This window comes from Lagopus muta, chromosome 7 (assembly GCF_023343835.1).
Source record: "Lagopus muta isolate bLagMut1 chromosome 7, bLagMut1 primary, whole genome shotgun sequence".
In the NCBI taxonomy this organism is placed as follows: domain Eukaryota; kingdom Metazoa; phylum Chordata; class Aves; order Galliformes; family Phasianidae; genus Lagopus; species Lagopus muta.
The window spans coordinates 37,217,483-37,234,365 of NC_064439.1; the positions used below are offsets into that span (position 1 = coordinate 37,217,483).

Below are 16,883 nucleotides of genomic sequence, written 5' to 3' on the forward strand. Positions count from 1 at the left end.
CTGCCAATGCCTTTGTTCTTGGGTTCCTGCTGAACCTGATGATGTGCTGATGTCCTCAGAAAGAGTGTCAGAGCTTGTTCTGAGAGCACCTGGATTTTAGAAATGGACAAATCTGAGTCTTTGAGGGGCCCTGAGTTGCCTCAAACTGACCATGCTGCCTCTGAGGCTGAATAGAGACTAAAGTCCCTGCTACTTTGTCATGACTTGGAACAATTCAAGTCCCAGTACCAAAATTATACTGAAAGAGTTATTTTTAGCTTACCTGGAATCTTGAGAGCTCTACGTCTTCTTTCAACAGCTGCATCAAAGCAGAGAGGGGTGGTGCCTAAATATTAACTGTCCTCTGGCTTCATTCTCATAATCTCTGTGTGAAATGCATAGTACTTAAACCTCTCATCTAACTAAGGTCTGGTGACCACTCCAGCATTTTAGATAGGAATTCAGTGTAATGTCTCGTTTGTGAGAGGTGTCTTTGCCTGGCTTTGAAAGGGACAGTACAGCTCTCCATTGTATGCTTGCACCCAAGAAAAAAACCTTGGGAAATGAAATATTCCTAAATATCCCTGTGGCTGGAGGAAAGGGCCCTCATCTCCAACAGACTGCCAAGCAATGGGGTGGAGGAGAAACCAGACTGCAGAGATCTGTGATGTTCTCAGGCTGCAGTGAGGTGTTTTTGTACTGGGTTGAGGGACAGAGCTTCAGTCCTTGGACAACAGCATGGCAGGGTTCAGGTGGTAGTTGTTCCTTTTAACACACTTGAAATAGAGATCAGAACTCAAAAGTAGAAGCGCACAACCCTTTTGCTAAATGCTGAGCTAGAACCATATGAAGCTTTAGTTTTCCTGATAGCAACAGGCTGATACAGGTAGAATATTAAAGTCGTGTTTTCTGTCTGCTCCTGCTGGCTAACATTCATGAAACATGGTGCTCTCGTGCTGCAAACCATACGGATTGCTTTTGTAACCTTATAAATTTTGACTTAATTTTTTAACTGAGAGGTGAGAAACGAGCATATTGAATTTCTCGCGCGTAGCACTTGCGTAGTGATGGGAAGTGCGGACGGAAGAGTCTGTTCCATGCGTGCGATTCCTGTGCGCCCTTGGTTATGTGATCTTTTGGACTAATTTAAAGCAGGGTTTTGTTTGTTGCTAAAATGAGCAAAGAATGTCAGTGTAAGAGAGTGGAGGAAAAAAGAGCTTGCCAGAGATACGGTCATAAAAAAAACCACCTGTGCAGACATTTGGCTTGCATATCTGAGTCCTCTTCTTGAAGACTGCAGCCTGCATTTCCTGCAGGAAAGGTTATGCGCTTATTTTTTTCCCGTTGTGTATTTTTACCCGGTCAAAAATATTGGTTTTGGAAAAGCATTTCAATTGCATTTTTTATATCCATCTGCTCTTTAAAAAGAAAAAGTGTCCCTATCTACAATAATTGCTGTACTTTGCATAGTTAATAAAAGTCTACTTAAAATAATGAGGGAATAGCGCTTGTATTAAATTCCCTGAGTCATTTGCCTTAACGGTTGCATTTGGTAGGCAGGGGCAAGTACAGTTCTGTCGATGATGAGAATCAGCAAGCTCTTTAAACATAATGGATTTCAAAAGTCCATCATAAATAGATCTGTTTTATTACTGTCATCCAGGTAAGAGAAAGTGCTGCAGTAATTTCTCTAGAGATGTCATACTTTATAGTATAATTGAGTGTAACTATACTGCTCGTCCCTTGAGACTGGTACTATTTGTAAGTCTGCAGCTGTGTTACATCCAACCTTGTGATAAAGGGAGGATAAAAGGGAAAAAAAAAATTTACTCTGTTGGACCTTTGCTTCAGTTTCTCCCTGGTTGCTCTTTGCTGGCTGCAAGTAGAGAGGTTTTGCCCCTCAGCGGCGTTTTGCTCTTTGTAAGTCCTTGGCTTAGAAGTGACACGGCTGTTGTTCAGTGCCAGTGTAGAGGAAATATATGTCTTGATGCTGGGATTGAGCAAAGAAGTGGGTTGTGGTCCTCAGTGAGCCTGCAGGAGCTGGAGTGCATTACTGCTTTTACTAAAGAGGTATTGCAAGTGTTCCTGATTAGGGCATAGTGCCCCTGTGAGCCTTGTTTCATTTGTAAAGTGGATTTTAAAGACAGTGGGGATTCTGCTACTGTGTCTGTTTCTGGGAGTAACTCATCCTATATTGTTAATGTGGAGATAGAGCAGCCTGCGATGAAGAACAAAAATGATGGAAAAAATGGGATCCATTTATGTGGCAAAAATGGCTGTTTAATTGGATTTCATAGCAAGGTTGGGCTTTTCCACTGATAAAGATGTCACCAGGGTGTATTACAGTATTGTTCCACCATATGTGCGCTGGTGCAAAGGCCTGAAAAACATGCAAGGCTGATCCTGGAAAAGACACCCAAAAACCTCCTGCTTCAGTACAGTGTTCAGGAAGAGGCGCCATGTCTGCGTGTTCTTCACAGTGCCGTTACAGGAGATCCTCAGGCAAATTTAATCAGAGCTTCTAACAGGCATTTTATTAACCCCGTGCTTTATTGTTCAACCTATACATCGATACCAGCTCCGTTTTGTTTTTACCTATTGAGAAATGCTGCTCAAAATCTAGCTGTTTCGACCGTGTTTTTGACTAACGTTCATTACCAGATAAAATGCTGAAAGTCTTCCCATTTGTGGCATCTCAGAGACAATGTGTAAACCCCATTAGATCCAACACTGAGGAATCTGGCAACCCGCTCAGTAAAACACCAGGTTATTTTGTATTTTATTAACTGCCCCTTCCTTTCAGTTTGCATAATGGTGAGTTAGATTTACATTTGTTAAGACGGCTGTGCATTACTCTTAATAGAAGACATGTCAAACTTCCCGTTGCCAGTACTGCAGCATGATAAAGTAACCTCATATGATACTGATGAAGATTTCGTTCACACTTGCTGGTTTCATGCAACGTCTTTTTTTCCAGATGGATACCCTATTGTAAAATGATTTCCTGCTTTAGGCTCTGCTTTGTGTAGCTCTACGCTATGCCATCTTTCTATGAACTGGATAAACTGCCTATTAAATTTAATTACAGCCTGAATGACTGCACATCTTGATCTTATTTTTCCTCCAATGTACTGTATTTCACCAAGGTCCTTGAGGATGAAATAAAATAAATCTGAAGGATGCATACTCCAGTAGCCGAAAGAAATGTTTCAAAGGGCATTACAATGACTGTTAACCCATTAGTTTTGGACCATTTTGAAGGCAATTCTTTAGGCTTAGCATTATAAAGACATTTTCTCCTATTTTTAAATCTGTCATTAAAAAAAAAAAAAAGAGTTTTTTCCAGAGTAAAAATTCAAATAGAAGTAGTGAAGTTAATTTCTTATCCCTTAAGAAGAAAAGCAAAGAAGGACGTATATCATGCATTTAAACACTTTTTAGCATTTATTCTGTGTAATAGTGGCCGAATATAAATATTACTGGCTTGAATCTCTACTCTGTTGCAAGTGAAGGTGAGTGCCAGCTGGTGGCTCCCCTGGGGCTGCCATGACCTTCCCTTTCATGACTGACAATGGAGATGGCACATGGCAGTGCAGCACTGGGACAGGGCGAGGGCTGCAGGAACCTGGGCCTGCTGACAGCATCCATGGCCCTGCTGAGCTCATCCCATTCCCTACATCCCCATTCTACCTGTTCAGTCTGTCCTTCCTGTGAACAAAAGAAAGGCAGTGGCACCAAGGTGACAAATGCCTGGGTACAGCTTTTGCTATGTGTCCTAGAAAAGTGTGGGCTTTTGGAGTAAGATATGTGAGTGCTCACTGAGAGATGCAACCTGAATGTCTTGGTGGCTCTTTGAACAGGAGGATGTATATTGGATGCCCAATCCTATCAGCAGGCAGCATTCATCATTGCACATGGTGTTTCTTGTAACGTTGTGTAAAAAAGTGCTATTTAATTAATGTGAAACTGTAGCTTGAGAAAGCTGTAAAACTCTTGCAGAGACACAGAGCAGATAAATTAAGTAGAACTAATTTGCTAAGATCTTAAGTATGTGACACTATGTTCCAGATATTGTGCTGCTTTTTCCAGATGAAGACCCAATATTCTTGTTCAACTGTTCATTTTATTTTCTGGGGTACAACTGCAAATTGTCTCTCTCAATGCACTTATTATACAATGGCAAGGAAGAATAATGATAGTGGCATTTGGAAATGTTTAAGTTCATTTGTATTCCTTGTACAGATGGCCTCTGCAATCGTAAGTAACAGAGAAATATCCAAGGAATTTTCAGGCGATTAATCCAAGTTTAAAAACAGCATCATCTCAACAGCAAACTGCAGAAATTGCCTGGAATGTTAATAGAGGGCACTTCTGGAAGGAATACTTTGGTTGTTGATTCTTTGCCTTGAAAACCACTTACTGAAAGGGATGTTACTGATTTATGGTGCCTTCTGCCTTTCTTTCCAGAACTCTAGTGCAGACCATCGGGTTCGACTGGATCTTGGGCTATGGGACAAATTCAGTGAACTTGCAACAAAGTGCATTATTAAAATAGTGGAATTTGCAAAACGATTGCCAGGCTTTACAAGCTTGACCATTGCAGACCAGATAACTCTACTTAAAGCAGCCTGCCTGGACATACTGGTACGTATCTGTATATTATTTCCTTAGTAGTGATTTATTTTCTATTACACTCTGTTACTGTAATTGACAAAAGGTCAAATGCTGCCCCAGCTTTATGATTGCATAATTAAACTCACCAGCACATTCACAAGTGGATTCTAGCATGTCTACTAATACTTGTTATTTAGGATGACTGTGCTTTTCAATATACAAAGTGAGACTTTACACTTCATGGATTTCAGTATAGCTGCAAGAAAGGCATGTTTTGAAATAATAAAAAAGAAGTATATGCCTGTCTGGAAAAGTTTCCCCATCTTTAGCACTGAAGGGTGGTCTGATTTTCTTTCCTCCTCCTCTTCTTCCTCCTCCCGCAAATCAGTGCAGCCAGGGCTCTGCATGGAGGATTTCCAGAAGGAAGTCTGCTGCGTGGAGTTTTAGGGGTGTGCTGTACAGCTGGTCATGAGATGATTGGAGGATCCAGATCCAAATATTTGGAGTGAGCATTTTGCAGGTCGTAGTGATGCACTTAGAGCCCAGCAGGCGCAGAGCCTTTGGTACACAGGATTACATGCTTTTAGGAATGCTGTAGGTGCCTGTGAAAGTGGACTCCTGTTTATGGACTTCGTACACATTTGAGGAAAAAATGCAATTCAATTTTAAATAGAGAAGTATAAAATCTACAGAAGAGAACTATGCAGATAAGCTTGAAATTTTCCTCTGTACCACACCACTGAGTGGCAAGCTCTTCTCTCTCTCTCTGTCTCTGGTGGTTTGTCATGCTGACCTTCAGAGGAGCCCTCTGGGATCTCATCATTTCTTTATACAGACCTTAGGTGTCTTCAGGCTTTTAAAGGCAAATATGCTCTGTATTATTGACTATTGCAGTGACTTTTAGTGAAACAGTTAATGCTTTAAATGTGTTTTAAATAATTCAAACATGATTTATACATCCTCTAAATGTTTTCTTCTGAGCATCAGCCTTCTGGTCCTTACTGAACCAGCTGAATTTTCAGTGTGACGAGGAAGCCCATTGTAGGGTGGCTACTGTAGATATATTTCTCAGCCTAACGTGGGAATTTATACTAGAGAATTTCAAGTTAAAGTGATTAACCTTGGAATTTCTAAAAGTGCGTTACTTCCAACAGGAGCCTATTGAGGAAGATGTTAACTGCTGTGACCTTTTCCTCTTGTGTTGTCAAAAGCTGTTTTGAAGAATTGTGTCTAGAGGACACTGATGTAGGAGGAAAAGGGGGTGGAGGAGGAGAAGGGATATTATTCTTTGGCCTATAAAAAAAGGAAAGCTGAGATTGCCATGCGGTCTTCAAGAGTCACTTCTCGTTATCACTTTCTTCCAGTCCCATTCAGACCAGGCCATCTCAGCATTATCACATGTGATCCCTCCGTAAGACAGGGCCATTTATTACTGATTGTGTGCCTGTCGTCATTAGTTCTGCCATGAGAAGGTGCAGTTACATTCCTCTTACACCAGGAGGCATACAGGCATACAGTTGGACATGTCCTCAAAAGTATTCTGCTAGAAGTATGGGAAGAGAATTGCTTTCTGTTTGCAAAGCCTGCAGGAACTATTCAAAAATGGTGGTAGGGAGAAAGGTTGGGATATAGCAAAAACTTGTTCATCCAAACACTTCAACCCTAAAACTTCATGCTTTAAACTGCATTCCCTTCTTGGAGCTGCCATTTTCTGGCTCTGTAGCTACTGGGGAAAAAAGCTGTACCCTGATTCTGTAATTGTTAAGGATCCTGTGGGTTCCTGGAGTTCACAGAATATCCAGAGCTGGAAGGAACCTGCAAGGATCATCAAGTCCAACTCCTGATTGCACATAGAACTAATAAAGATCTAGATAAAGGTACAGGGCTGAATAGAGGCACTTCACAGCCTTTCATCAAGGTGGCTAAACAAAAACGTGGTCCTTAGAATATTAATAACAAGGCTGGTAGTAAATGGTAACTATATTTCACCTAATTCGTGGACAGAAAAGGTTGATTCTTATTTTAAAGCCAATTCACCACTTCTATTCCTGGGGAGTACGGTAATATCCAAGCTGTGCTTACAACCTTTACTGAGCTCTGTCATTCCTGTCCACCTGCTTGTTGTCTTCTTTATATTTCACAAAACTGGAGAAGGTGACACGTCTGTGCAGGTAGACATACAAGCACCATAGCTGCCTGCAGTAGCAAGAGATGAGGATTCTTCAGACTCAGGATGGATAAGATGAGCTTGCTGTGAGAGTCCTAAGTTTCCAGTGTGACATGTAGACAAGCTTTATGTGACTACTTTATGTGCTGCTTAAAAAGAAAAAGGGATAATTACCACCACCACAGTTATGTGTGGCATGCGCACGGTCTGTGAAATGCCCATATCCATTAAACCCACATCACCTGCACGTAGTCTGATTGGAGTGCAGCTCTGTATCTTTATTTAAGCTAAATAACAGCACTTTTAGCAATGTTTTCGTAGAGCCTGCTTTTCCCCTTAGTTCTCCTAGCCAGGCACAGCGTGTGCCTGCCTGCAGCTGGCCGTGTGCCTGCATTGCTGGGCAGTGCTGCCCTGCACCCAGGGACCTGCTGAGGATTCGTGCTGAGGGAACACTAGTCAGGGCAGAGCTCTGAGCAGGTGCCAATCTGCACGACCACAGTAGAGATTTCTGCAGATCCCAAATGTCTTCATTTCTTTGGCTTTTGGAGCTAACACCTCTGTATTGCCAGTCTGTGCTTGCAGACCTTGTTCATGTTTGCCCTCCTGACAAGGGGCAGCATCTCGGTGGGGCTGCTGGAGCCCTGTGCTTTAGGCATGAGCATGAGCACTCTGTGTCCAGCCCTGGTTCAATGGACCCGGTTTTGCCTCCTGGGCAAGGGTGAGTCCGAAGCACTTAGAAGCACCATTGAGGGCTCAGCTTAGCTGGATCTTGCAGCCTTAGATGCCTTAATCCCCTGACACCCTGAGAAAGGAGATACTGCCAGGAACTTAATAAACTCCATTGGATGTGGGTCAAATAATTGTTTTATATACAAACAAACACAAATTCTATAAGGGAAATAACATCAAGTCTTGCAAAATAGTTAAAGGCGCCAACTGAGGCTGGTGGAATTTGTATTTGCTCTGGAGCCAAGGGTTCCAGGGATAAATGTTACTAAAATTCAGTAACCCTCATAAAAGTGACTGCTTGTGTCTGCCGGTCCACTGGCCCCATGGCAGGAGAGCATCGGATGTGGAGGGACTCCATAGTTCAGTCTCACTCGAATCCAATGGGAAAACCCTGAAGTTCTCAGCTCTAATAATGCCATTGTTAGTTTTTGCTGTAAAATCCCAATGAGCACCAAGCAGGCACTTGTGAGCACAGGGCAGCTCGTTCCAGAGAGCATGGCAGTGCTGGGAGGTTTGTTGATCTGCTGATGCCCTTGCAGAGGTTGAGTTTCTCTCCTTGGGAAACTGTCCTGGCTGGGGCAATGAGCGTGTGGCACAAGGAGTTCTTACTTTAGCAAATCTGTGTAAAGCAGGTAACAGTATGACAGCAGCAGCAATGCATGCAACATTCTGGATGTTTGGGTTTTGTGTGAACTGGACGGTGGATTTTTTTCTAGCTGTTTGTAACTGAGTTGTAGACACTTCAAGATGTATTCTTTAAAACAAAGGGTCCTTTAATCATTGGCAAGAACCTTATTTATGGCTGCAAGTGGCATTTAAGAGCAGAGTGACAACTAAAATACTTGGCTTAGTTACAAAATCTAAACAGTACTGAGGACATTAGGAGGATGTCTTCTAGACAGTTTAAAATGGAGAAAGATACAATGATTTCTTATTTTGAAGTGCTGACATTTCCCATATGTTCTTCAGTGACTATGAGCTTGAAATTGACTTTACTTTGACACTGGAAGTTTGCCCAAGAAAGGTTTAGCAGCAACTCAGCAATATCCATAGCATTTCACAGATCTTGATGAAGGGCATAAATTAAAAAAAAAAGAAAGAAAAACACAAAAACATTTTAAATGATCTGTCTCAGAGTTTAATAACAGTGTGTTGTGGGATAATGTAGAAGGAATGTAGGAGAAACCTGAGACCTGATTGCTCCAGTCAAGTTAAGTGCATTGCAGAAAACATACTTGAGCTTCAGCTGTGCCAGTTGCCCCGTCTGAGCCACTGCAGGCTCATCCAATTAAAGGCTCAAGCGGCATTTAGGCACAAAAGCCTGCAGTCTGCCTTTTGTGAAAAACCTTCCCAGTTGCCGGCTGTGCCTGGAAGTAACTACATTCCGTGGGACCCGAAGGTTTTAATCGTGAATTGTGCAAGGCTCCCTGTGCCTGCTCACTGGCTCTCTGGTTCCCTCCCCAAGCCCCCGGCTCACTTCTGCTGCGGGTGCAGCCTGGATGACCTCCTCCATGTCGGCCCTGTGGCAGCTTCAGGCTGCTCCGTGCATCTGCAGCAGAGCAAGGCCGGCCCACAGGGAGTGCTGGGGAGCCCGCAGCCTGCATACAGCAGGAGGCAGGTTGCTCGGGGGACAACCCAAAGCGTAGTTTCTGTTCTTCTGGGTGGGCTCTGAAGAGGTGTTTGTTGTTCCGCCAGCTCCCTCCGCGCTCCTTATCGTTCTTTTTAAAGACCGTAGAATTCTAGAATGCCCCAAGTTGGAAGGGGGAGGATCGTGGAGCCCAGCTCCTGGGTGTAAAAGGATAAGAAACAGCGTGAGGGGCGAGAACCTCCAGCGGTTCCTGGCGGCGTAGGGCATGGTCACCGTGCCGTCTGCTACTGACAAGGCACCGTGCTTTGTAGCATTTCCTTCCAGTCACAGCCCTCAGGTGCGCGTTGGCCATCGCACCAAAGCCCCGCGTTCCTCACGGTCAGCTTGGAGGTGTGACCGCACGCCTTCCCCGCAGCGCGCTGCTATCTGCGCTCGGGGCAGCCTGCTGACCTCACACAGGCGGACCTGCTGGAGCCAACGCAGCGCCTTCATGCGCCGCTCGGCCGGGAGGTGCCGGCTCGGGGGAGGCCGCCCGGGCGGGTGCGGTGCGCGGCACGCGGCTGTGGCTGAGGGGAGAAGAGGAGAAGCTGGGCGAGCTGCTGAGGCTGCCGCGTGCTGCCGCGTGAGGGCTCAGAGCCGCTAATCGGCTCAGAGGGAGCGCGCGGGCGGCGGGACAAGGAGCGCTTTGTGAGCTGCCGGTGGGGACGAGTCAGGGCCCGAGCTCGGCGCTGACGCCCGGTGCGGCCCTGAGTCAGCGCACCTTGCTGAGCGGTGCGGGGGAAATGAGCAAAGTAAGAGCGTGTGCGGGGACCGCCTTAACCGGCATCTGCACCACAGCTCCTCTCAGGTGTTCCGTAGGGCGGGAGTGCGGCGAGCAGTGGCCTGCTGCTCCTTCCCTGTTGGGCCGCCTTTCCATTTTGTCTTTCTCCCAACCGAGCGTTTGTTCACTTGCTGGTTGAGTTCTGCAGCAGAACTTTCCGTTTATTTGCCATCACAGAAGAAATGAAGGAGCCCCAGAGCTCAGGCTGTGTTCTGCCTCCTTCACCGGCTGGGAGCTGCCTGCGCTCACGCAGAAGGCGCAGAGCCGCGGCTCAGAGCAGCACAGTCACACAGACGTGCACCCCAAACCAATGCAATACGGGGGTGCTCAGGGAGCTCAGGTATCTGCACGGTCTTGCTGGGATCGGCGTGGCAGTGCAGTAACGTTTTATAGTTCGATCTGTAGAGCATACTAATTACAGAGCGATTGATGGGATTATTATGGTAATGTTGATGAGTGAAGGCATGGGAATGGCACAGAATTTTTGAGTATTTCGTAACTAGAGGGAAAACATTGAAGTGACCAATTTCTACAGTAAAAATAATCGTAGACAATTGTTTATGTGGTACTGGAGAGCTTCGGGGCTACTGGAACTGAACGTACCGGAGTTTGATTTCATATTGTTTTGACATGAGCACATACTTCAGTCCACGGGTAATTTGCTGCATTTGGAGAATGCAGCAAACCTCTCAAGCACGGAATTCTTCAGGTTTCATTTCTATCCCTCCACAGATCCTCAGAATTTGCACAAGATACACACCAGAACAAGACACCATGACATTTTCAGATGGCCTTACCCTGAACCGAACTCAGATGCACAACGCTGGATTTGGCCCCCTGACCGACCTCGTGTTCACCTTTGCTAACCAGCTCCTGCCTTTGGAAATGGATGACACAGAAACCGGTCTCCTTAGTGCCATCTGCTTGATCTGTGGAGGTACCGTACAGTGGGGAGTCAGATGCCTTTGGAACAACAGACGCATTAAGATCTTCATTTATGTTTTACTTGTTCTGCTTTCCTATACTCAAATGTATAGATATATATAGAATATGTATATGTAGTGTTATTATGTATTATATATATGCCACCTAAACCAGCTGCACTAAAGGCTTGCTTTCCACTGATGATGGTTATTGTTTTCGTTACTGGTATGGTTTAAAATGAACTGGATCAGTTCCAGTTCATCTTCATCTTATTGTCTGCCTCGTAAAGTACTACTGTAGGATATATCCCACTGCTTCTTCCTGAGCAGCGTTTGGGTACCTTCATGACTGAGCTCCGTTAGGGCAAGAGGTGGTTGTGCAGCATGTACTCGTAAATACAATTGCATGCATATGCGTAGGGTTACGTTTGTACAGAAGTCATTGGGAATAACCAAGAAAATGCAGGCTGTGCTTCAAATTTAGCAGAATAGCACTGGTAACATGACTGGGGGGAAGGGGTGGGGAGGAGCCAGTTCCAAGGGGCATTGCCAGGTAAAATCAGGTAAAGCTACATTTCTTCAATGCAAAAAAGAAAGACTTACATCGTTTCCAGAACTCTCTTAAATTTCTGTTAATTTAATCACCCAATATCTATCCCATTGTGCAAATTCTGGGTAGCATTAGAAACACTGTGTTCAGATGGGCCTGTTGAAATGCAAACTCAAAACTGTTTTGGGGTTGTTTTTATTTTCATAATTAAGCTTTGCCGTGCTTAAATTACTATTAGAGAGTAACTGTTTTGAAAACAAAAGTCAGTCTTTATTGAAGGTGGCCCTTTGGTACAAAATGATTCCACTTTTATGTCTCTAACCATAACCCATCAGAGGCAATGATGGGTTCTGAGACACCTCTAATGTATCACTGGTGCATTGCCTTTTATGGCTGGCGTTTGTCGTCACTTAAGCTAGCACTGCCATCTGCTGATATATGATGGTAACTCACTTTGGTTTAGTGTCGATGCAAAGGCCAAATCGGCTGTAATCAGTTTGTAAACCTGGATGAATACGAAATTAGTTCTTAAATACTGTTTGCAGGAAGGTATTTTCCCCCTAGATAGGGAGCTTGACGTAGTTCCGAAGCACTGAAATGACAAACCTGTTCAGTAATCAATGAAAAATGAAGCTAAGTTTTGGAAAGCTATGGTTTGTCATCTTCCTAATGGAATAAATGCTACAGAGTGTATTTCTCCGCATAAATGGAGAAAGTGATGAAACTCATGGAGGTTCAATCAAAAACATGGAAAAACTTCTATGATTTCTTTCTGTGATGAAGAAAATAAAAACGTTTAAGATCACAGAGTGACATGATGCTTCCTGCAGATCGCCAGGACCTGGAAGAACCAATGAAAGTGGATAAGCTTCAGGAACCGTTGCTTGAAGCACTGAAAATTTATATCCGAAAGAGACGACCCAACAAGCCTCACATGTTTCCAAAGATCTTAATGAAAATCACAGATCTTCGTAGCATCAGTGCAAAAGGTACAGTTCTCAGCGTGTTCTCAGCGTGTTCTCGGAGGACATTGGCCTGAGGACCTGGGTGGTTGGTCCTGTGGGTGTTTTTAACACAACTGAGAGGTCCTGCTGACCTTTCTTTTCATCTTGTTCATGTAACTGCCTGTTGGAAATGGTTCTACTTCCAACGTACACAGTGCCACATTTTCCATACCATTCTCTATGAAGTCATTAATTGCTTTCCAGTTGTAGTGCTTGCTCCTTTGTTCCTGACAGTTCAAGTTAGTTATGAATCTGCTCCATCAGCATTCACCTGGAAAGTTATTCATTGCCTTTGTAATGGTTTCTGAAACTTCTCAGCTCAGGCATGAATATAAACTCTCCCTTCTTATCTGGAGTTATGCAGTGACTGAGTGCTCTCTGCAGCACTGGCATTGTAGCAGCATGGAAAAGCAAAGAATGTCAACAGGTTCCATTCTCTGGAATCTTTCCCCAATAATCAGACTGTTTTTTCTTTAGTGTTGTTGACTTTTCTTGCCTTCTTTCGCTTTTAAGAAGCGGATTCATACTCCACTAGACTAATTGTAAGTTGATGATCCGGAGTCTGTACATTGTACCATGTATTTGAACTCTGAGGTTTATGGCTATAAATTGTGTATAAGTTGTTCTGTTTGATAGACAAAATCTTCTTCCCAACAGAAACAAACTGTGTAAAGGACATCCATTCTTCACTGTGGAACAGAATCTTTATATCCTCACTGTTTGACATTTAATTCCAGATGTAGTGGAAGTATTGAGTCACGGCTTGAACCAGTAATTGAGCACCTGGTAGGAAGGCAGGGCCAATCCAGGGGAGCACAGGTGTACTGCATGCACCTGAGAGAAGTAAGGGGTAGAGCCAGGACCCACCCCTTCCCAGACCTCATTTAAGGGTTGGCAGTAGAGGTAAGGGTATCTTGCTGGAGATCCCTGTGTACCTGAGGCCTTCCAAGGGTGAGCAGATTCTTTTCTTCATTTCTGTGTCCACAGCTGCTGCATTTAAGCATATTCTCTACCTGATGTAGCCTAGGGCTTTGCTACAATGCTGTCATTGGTATGCTTTTCATTGTATAATAGCTTTACACCAGAGTATTTCTGTCTCTTTATGGTCCTCGCCACTTTCCCTAGAATCATAGAATGGCTTGAGTTGGAAGGGACCTTGAAGATCGTCTCATTCCAACTCCCCTGCTGTAGGCAGGGCTGCCACCCACCACATCAGGCTGCCCAGGGCCCCATGGCCCCATCCAGTCTGACCTTGAATGCCTCCAGGGGTGGGGCATCCTCAGCCTCTCTGGGTGGCTGTGCCAGGGCCTCACCACTTTCTGAGTAAAAGCAAATGTTTTCCTAACATCTAACCTAAATCTCCCCTCTTGTATTTTAAAAGTATTCCCCCTTATCCTGTCCCTATAAGTACAGTTTCAGAACTTTTTACGTGATCTGTTTCTGTACTGAAAAGTTGTACTGAGGTCTCTCCAGAGCCTTCTCTTCTCTGAGCTAATAAAGCTCAGCCCCCTTAACCTTTCTTCATTGGAGAGGTGCTCCTGCCCTCTGATCATCCTTGCAGCTCTCCTCTAGACCTGCTCCAACAGCTCTGCATCCTTCGTATGCTTGGGGACCTCAGGCTTGGAGAGAGTGCTCCAGATGGGGCCTTACAAGGGCAGAGCAGAGGGGGACAATCACCTTCCTCACCCTGCTGGCTGCTTGTCTTTTGATGCAGCCCAGAATACTGTTGGCCTTCTGGGCTGTGAGCACTTACAGCTGGCTCATGCCAAGCTTTTTTGCCCACTGGCCCAAGTCCTTCTCTGTAGGGCTGCTCTCCAGGAGTTCTCCCAGTGTGTTCTCATATCTGGGATTTTCCCAACCCAAGTGCAACATCTTGGCCTTGTTTAATCTCATTAGGTACAGATGTGCCTACTTTTTGAGCCTGTCCAGGTCCCCCTGGATGACATCCCTTCTGTTTTGTCAGTAGCTTGGTGTCATCTGCAAACTTGCTGAGCGTATTTTCAATCCTACTGTTCATGTCATTGATGAAGACGTTGAAGGGCACTGGTGCCAAGACTGACCCCTGGGGGATGCCACTTATGACTGGACTCCACCTGGACATGGCACCTTTGACAACAACTCTGGCTGTGACCATCCAACTGTTTCTTTATCCGCCTAATGGTCCAGGCCTCACATCCATCTCTCTCCGGTTTAGAGTTAAGAAATACTTGACGTTATCCCAAAGGCCATGTTAGGAGCTGCAAGCTGTATTCTGTGGCTCTTTCTCTCCCTAACTAGTATTACTTATTGGCTTGTAGTCTGGGTAGTCCAGATTAATTTTGTTGTTTTGCTTAATCCTGCACACAACAGCCTGCAAAGCCATCTCTGTGTGAAAACGCCTGTAGTTGTTGCACTTGGGACGCACTGAGCAGTTGGTTAGCTTCAGTTACGTCAGATGTAAGCAGAGCTGCTGTGTACTTTTGTGAGTCATTAGCCCAAAGCACCTGCAACCCACAGAAAGCAGCTTCACCAAAGTATCCCTTTGGCTGAGTTTGTTTTATAAAACAAGGGTTTGTTAGTTTCTGATTCTTACTTCACAGTTTGCTGAGGCAATATTTACTTCTGACATTGCACCACACCTGTTTAGCACACATCAGGCTTTGCAGATCCCATCCAGCTTAGAAACTGTGAAGTGCATTCCAATTTATAAAGCCTTCCAAATGGTAGCAGTTGCCTTTAATTTCTCAACATCGTTTAGTACCGTTTTGGTTCCTTCTGTGTAAAGATGCGGTTCATCTAATTTACTGTACTGTACTGTTGGCTGCTGTGATCACCATTTTAAATCAATTTGTTAAGGAGAGCTCATCTCGCTCCATTTTGCTGCAATGAATTACATAGTACATAATTTTGTATGCAGAACTATAGAGGGAGACATCAAAGCCGTTAAAATAACGTACCCTGAAATTACTGCTGATGGTGCTACGGAAAAAGGACTTGCACATCTCATCCTAATGGAAAGGATTTCTTTCTGTTTTCCTCCTGAAGGTGCGGAACGCGTCATTACATTGAAAATGGAAATTCCTGGATCCATGCCGCCTCTTATTCAAGAAATGTTGGAGAACTCTGAAGGACACGAACCACTGACACCAACCTCAAATGGAAATACTGCAGAACACAGCCCGAGTATCTCACCTAGCTCAGTGGATAACAGCAGTGTCAGCCAATCCCCTATGGTGCAATAAGACATTTTCCAGCTACTTCAGACATTCCTAACACCTTATGTACAGGGATGAAAAGCAAGAAAAACATTTTTACTGCTGCTTACTTTCTGGACTTAATATATATCTATATATGTATATATATATAGATAAAAACTCAACAAGGACCAAGAAATTTTCATATGTATCGATATATACTCCTTGCTGTTTAAACTCTTAAAATAGAAAATGCAAACTTTTGAAACTCTAAATCAGCCATTTCATGCAAAAAAAAAAAAAAAAAAAAAAAAAAGTTAAGCTTCTGTTTTCTCTTCTGAACATTCAAGACTGCATGGTGACAAGACAGATCTCAAACTTTAAATTCTGGTTGCATTTCTGATGACTTTGTACATACAGATGTATGGCTGTACTTTCTGTACTGGATGTTTGGTGCTTTCCTTTTGTCTCTCATACCTAAAACGATCAAGACACCAACCAGCTGCAATGGACTACTGTACACATCCAGAAAAGGAAATTTCAAGGACTGTCTGATTAGTTAATACGAAAGCTACTCTTTGATGCCCTCAGTTTGCATCTCCTTCCTTGTAAAAAGTATACAAAATCCCTGCACTCGCAGAAAAGACATCGGTGTCAGCATTAACTGCCAGATCAGTTATTCAGATGTCATTTGTTCCACTGTTAACGTCACTTTAAAATTTAAAAAGTGGTTTATTAGCTGGCTGGTGACCTAGCTACACCGGTAACTACTACATTTCTACAGTAATGATAGCCTCCAAGGCAGAAACACTTCTCAGTGTTACCGTGTTTTTGTTTACTTATTCACAAGCCATTAGGGAAACTTCATGGGATGATAACCAGCAGACTCATTTACAGCTTTCAAATGGGTGAGTCCAGGGTATTTCCTTCAGAGTCGACCGCCAGGAATGAGCTGAACTATGCGGCCTTCCAGGTGCTAGGGAAGTACAGACAGGACTTCCAGAAACACAAGGAGAGAATCTGCCTTCTTGGCCTTGTTAAATCACCATGAAGCAGAGTGAAAACTGTGGTAGAATGGTTAACAGATTTAAAGTGTCAGTTTCTTAGGTTTCATTTAAAGCACTAGTGGATTTTTTTTTATATATTCTAGCAAGTCTGTGATGTACTTTCACTGGCTCTGTTTGTACATTGAGATTGTTTAACAATGCTTTCTATGTTCATATACTGTTTACCTTTTTCCATGGAGTCTCCTGGCAAAGAATAAAATATATTTATTTTAAAAAAACACCTATGTGGAAGTGGTCCCTCCAGCCCCATGTTACACACACAAGACAGA

General features: G+C 43.9%; 1 protein-coding gene across 9 annotated transcripts in view; it reads left to right on the forward strand.

The window, feature by feature from the left end:
* RARB (retinoic acid receptor beta) overlaps positions 1-16,799 on the forward strand; it is a 318,594-nt gene extending 301,795 nt beyond the window's left edge. For 3 of the 9 annotated variants that reach the window (XM_048951378.1, XM_048951379.1, XM_048951382.1), the window contains 4 exons: positions 4,447-4,623; positions 10,630-10,834; positions 12,201-12,359; positions 15,399-16,798. In XM_048951378.1, the coding sequence (XP_048807335.1) occupies positions 4,447-4,623; positions 10,630-10,834; positions 12,201-12,359; positions 15,399-15,595 (738 nt within the window). In that variant the 3' untranslated portion in view covers positions 15,596-16,798. Of the gene's footprint in view, positions 1-4,446; positions 4,624-10,629; positions 10,835-12,200; positions 12,360-15,398 lie in introns of all 9 variants that reach the window. The other 6 variants (XM_048951381.1, XM_048951383.1, XM_048951385.1 and 3 more) reach the window with 4 other exon arrangements.
* Positions 16,800-16,883: the final 84 nt, after the last annotated feature.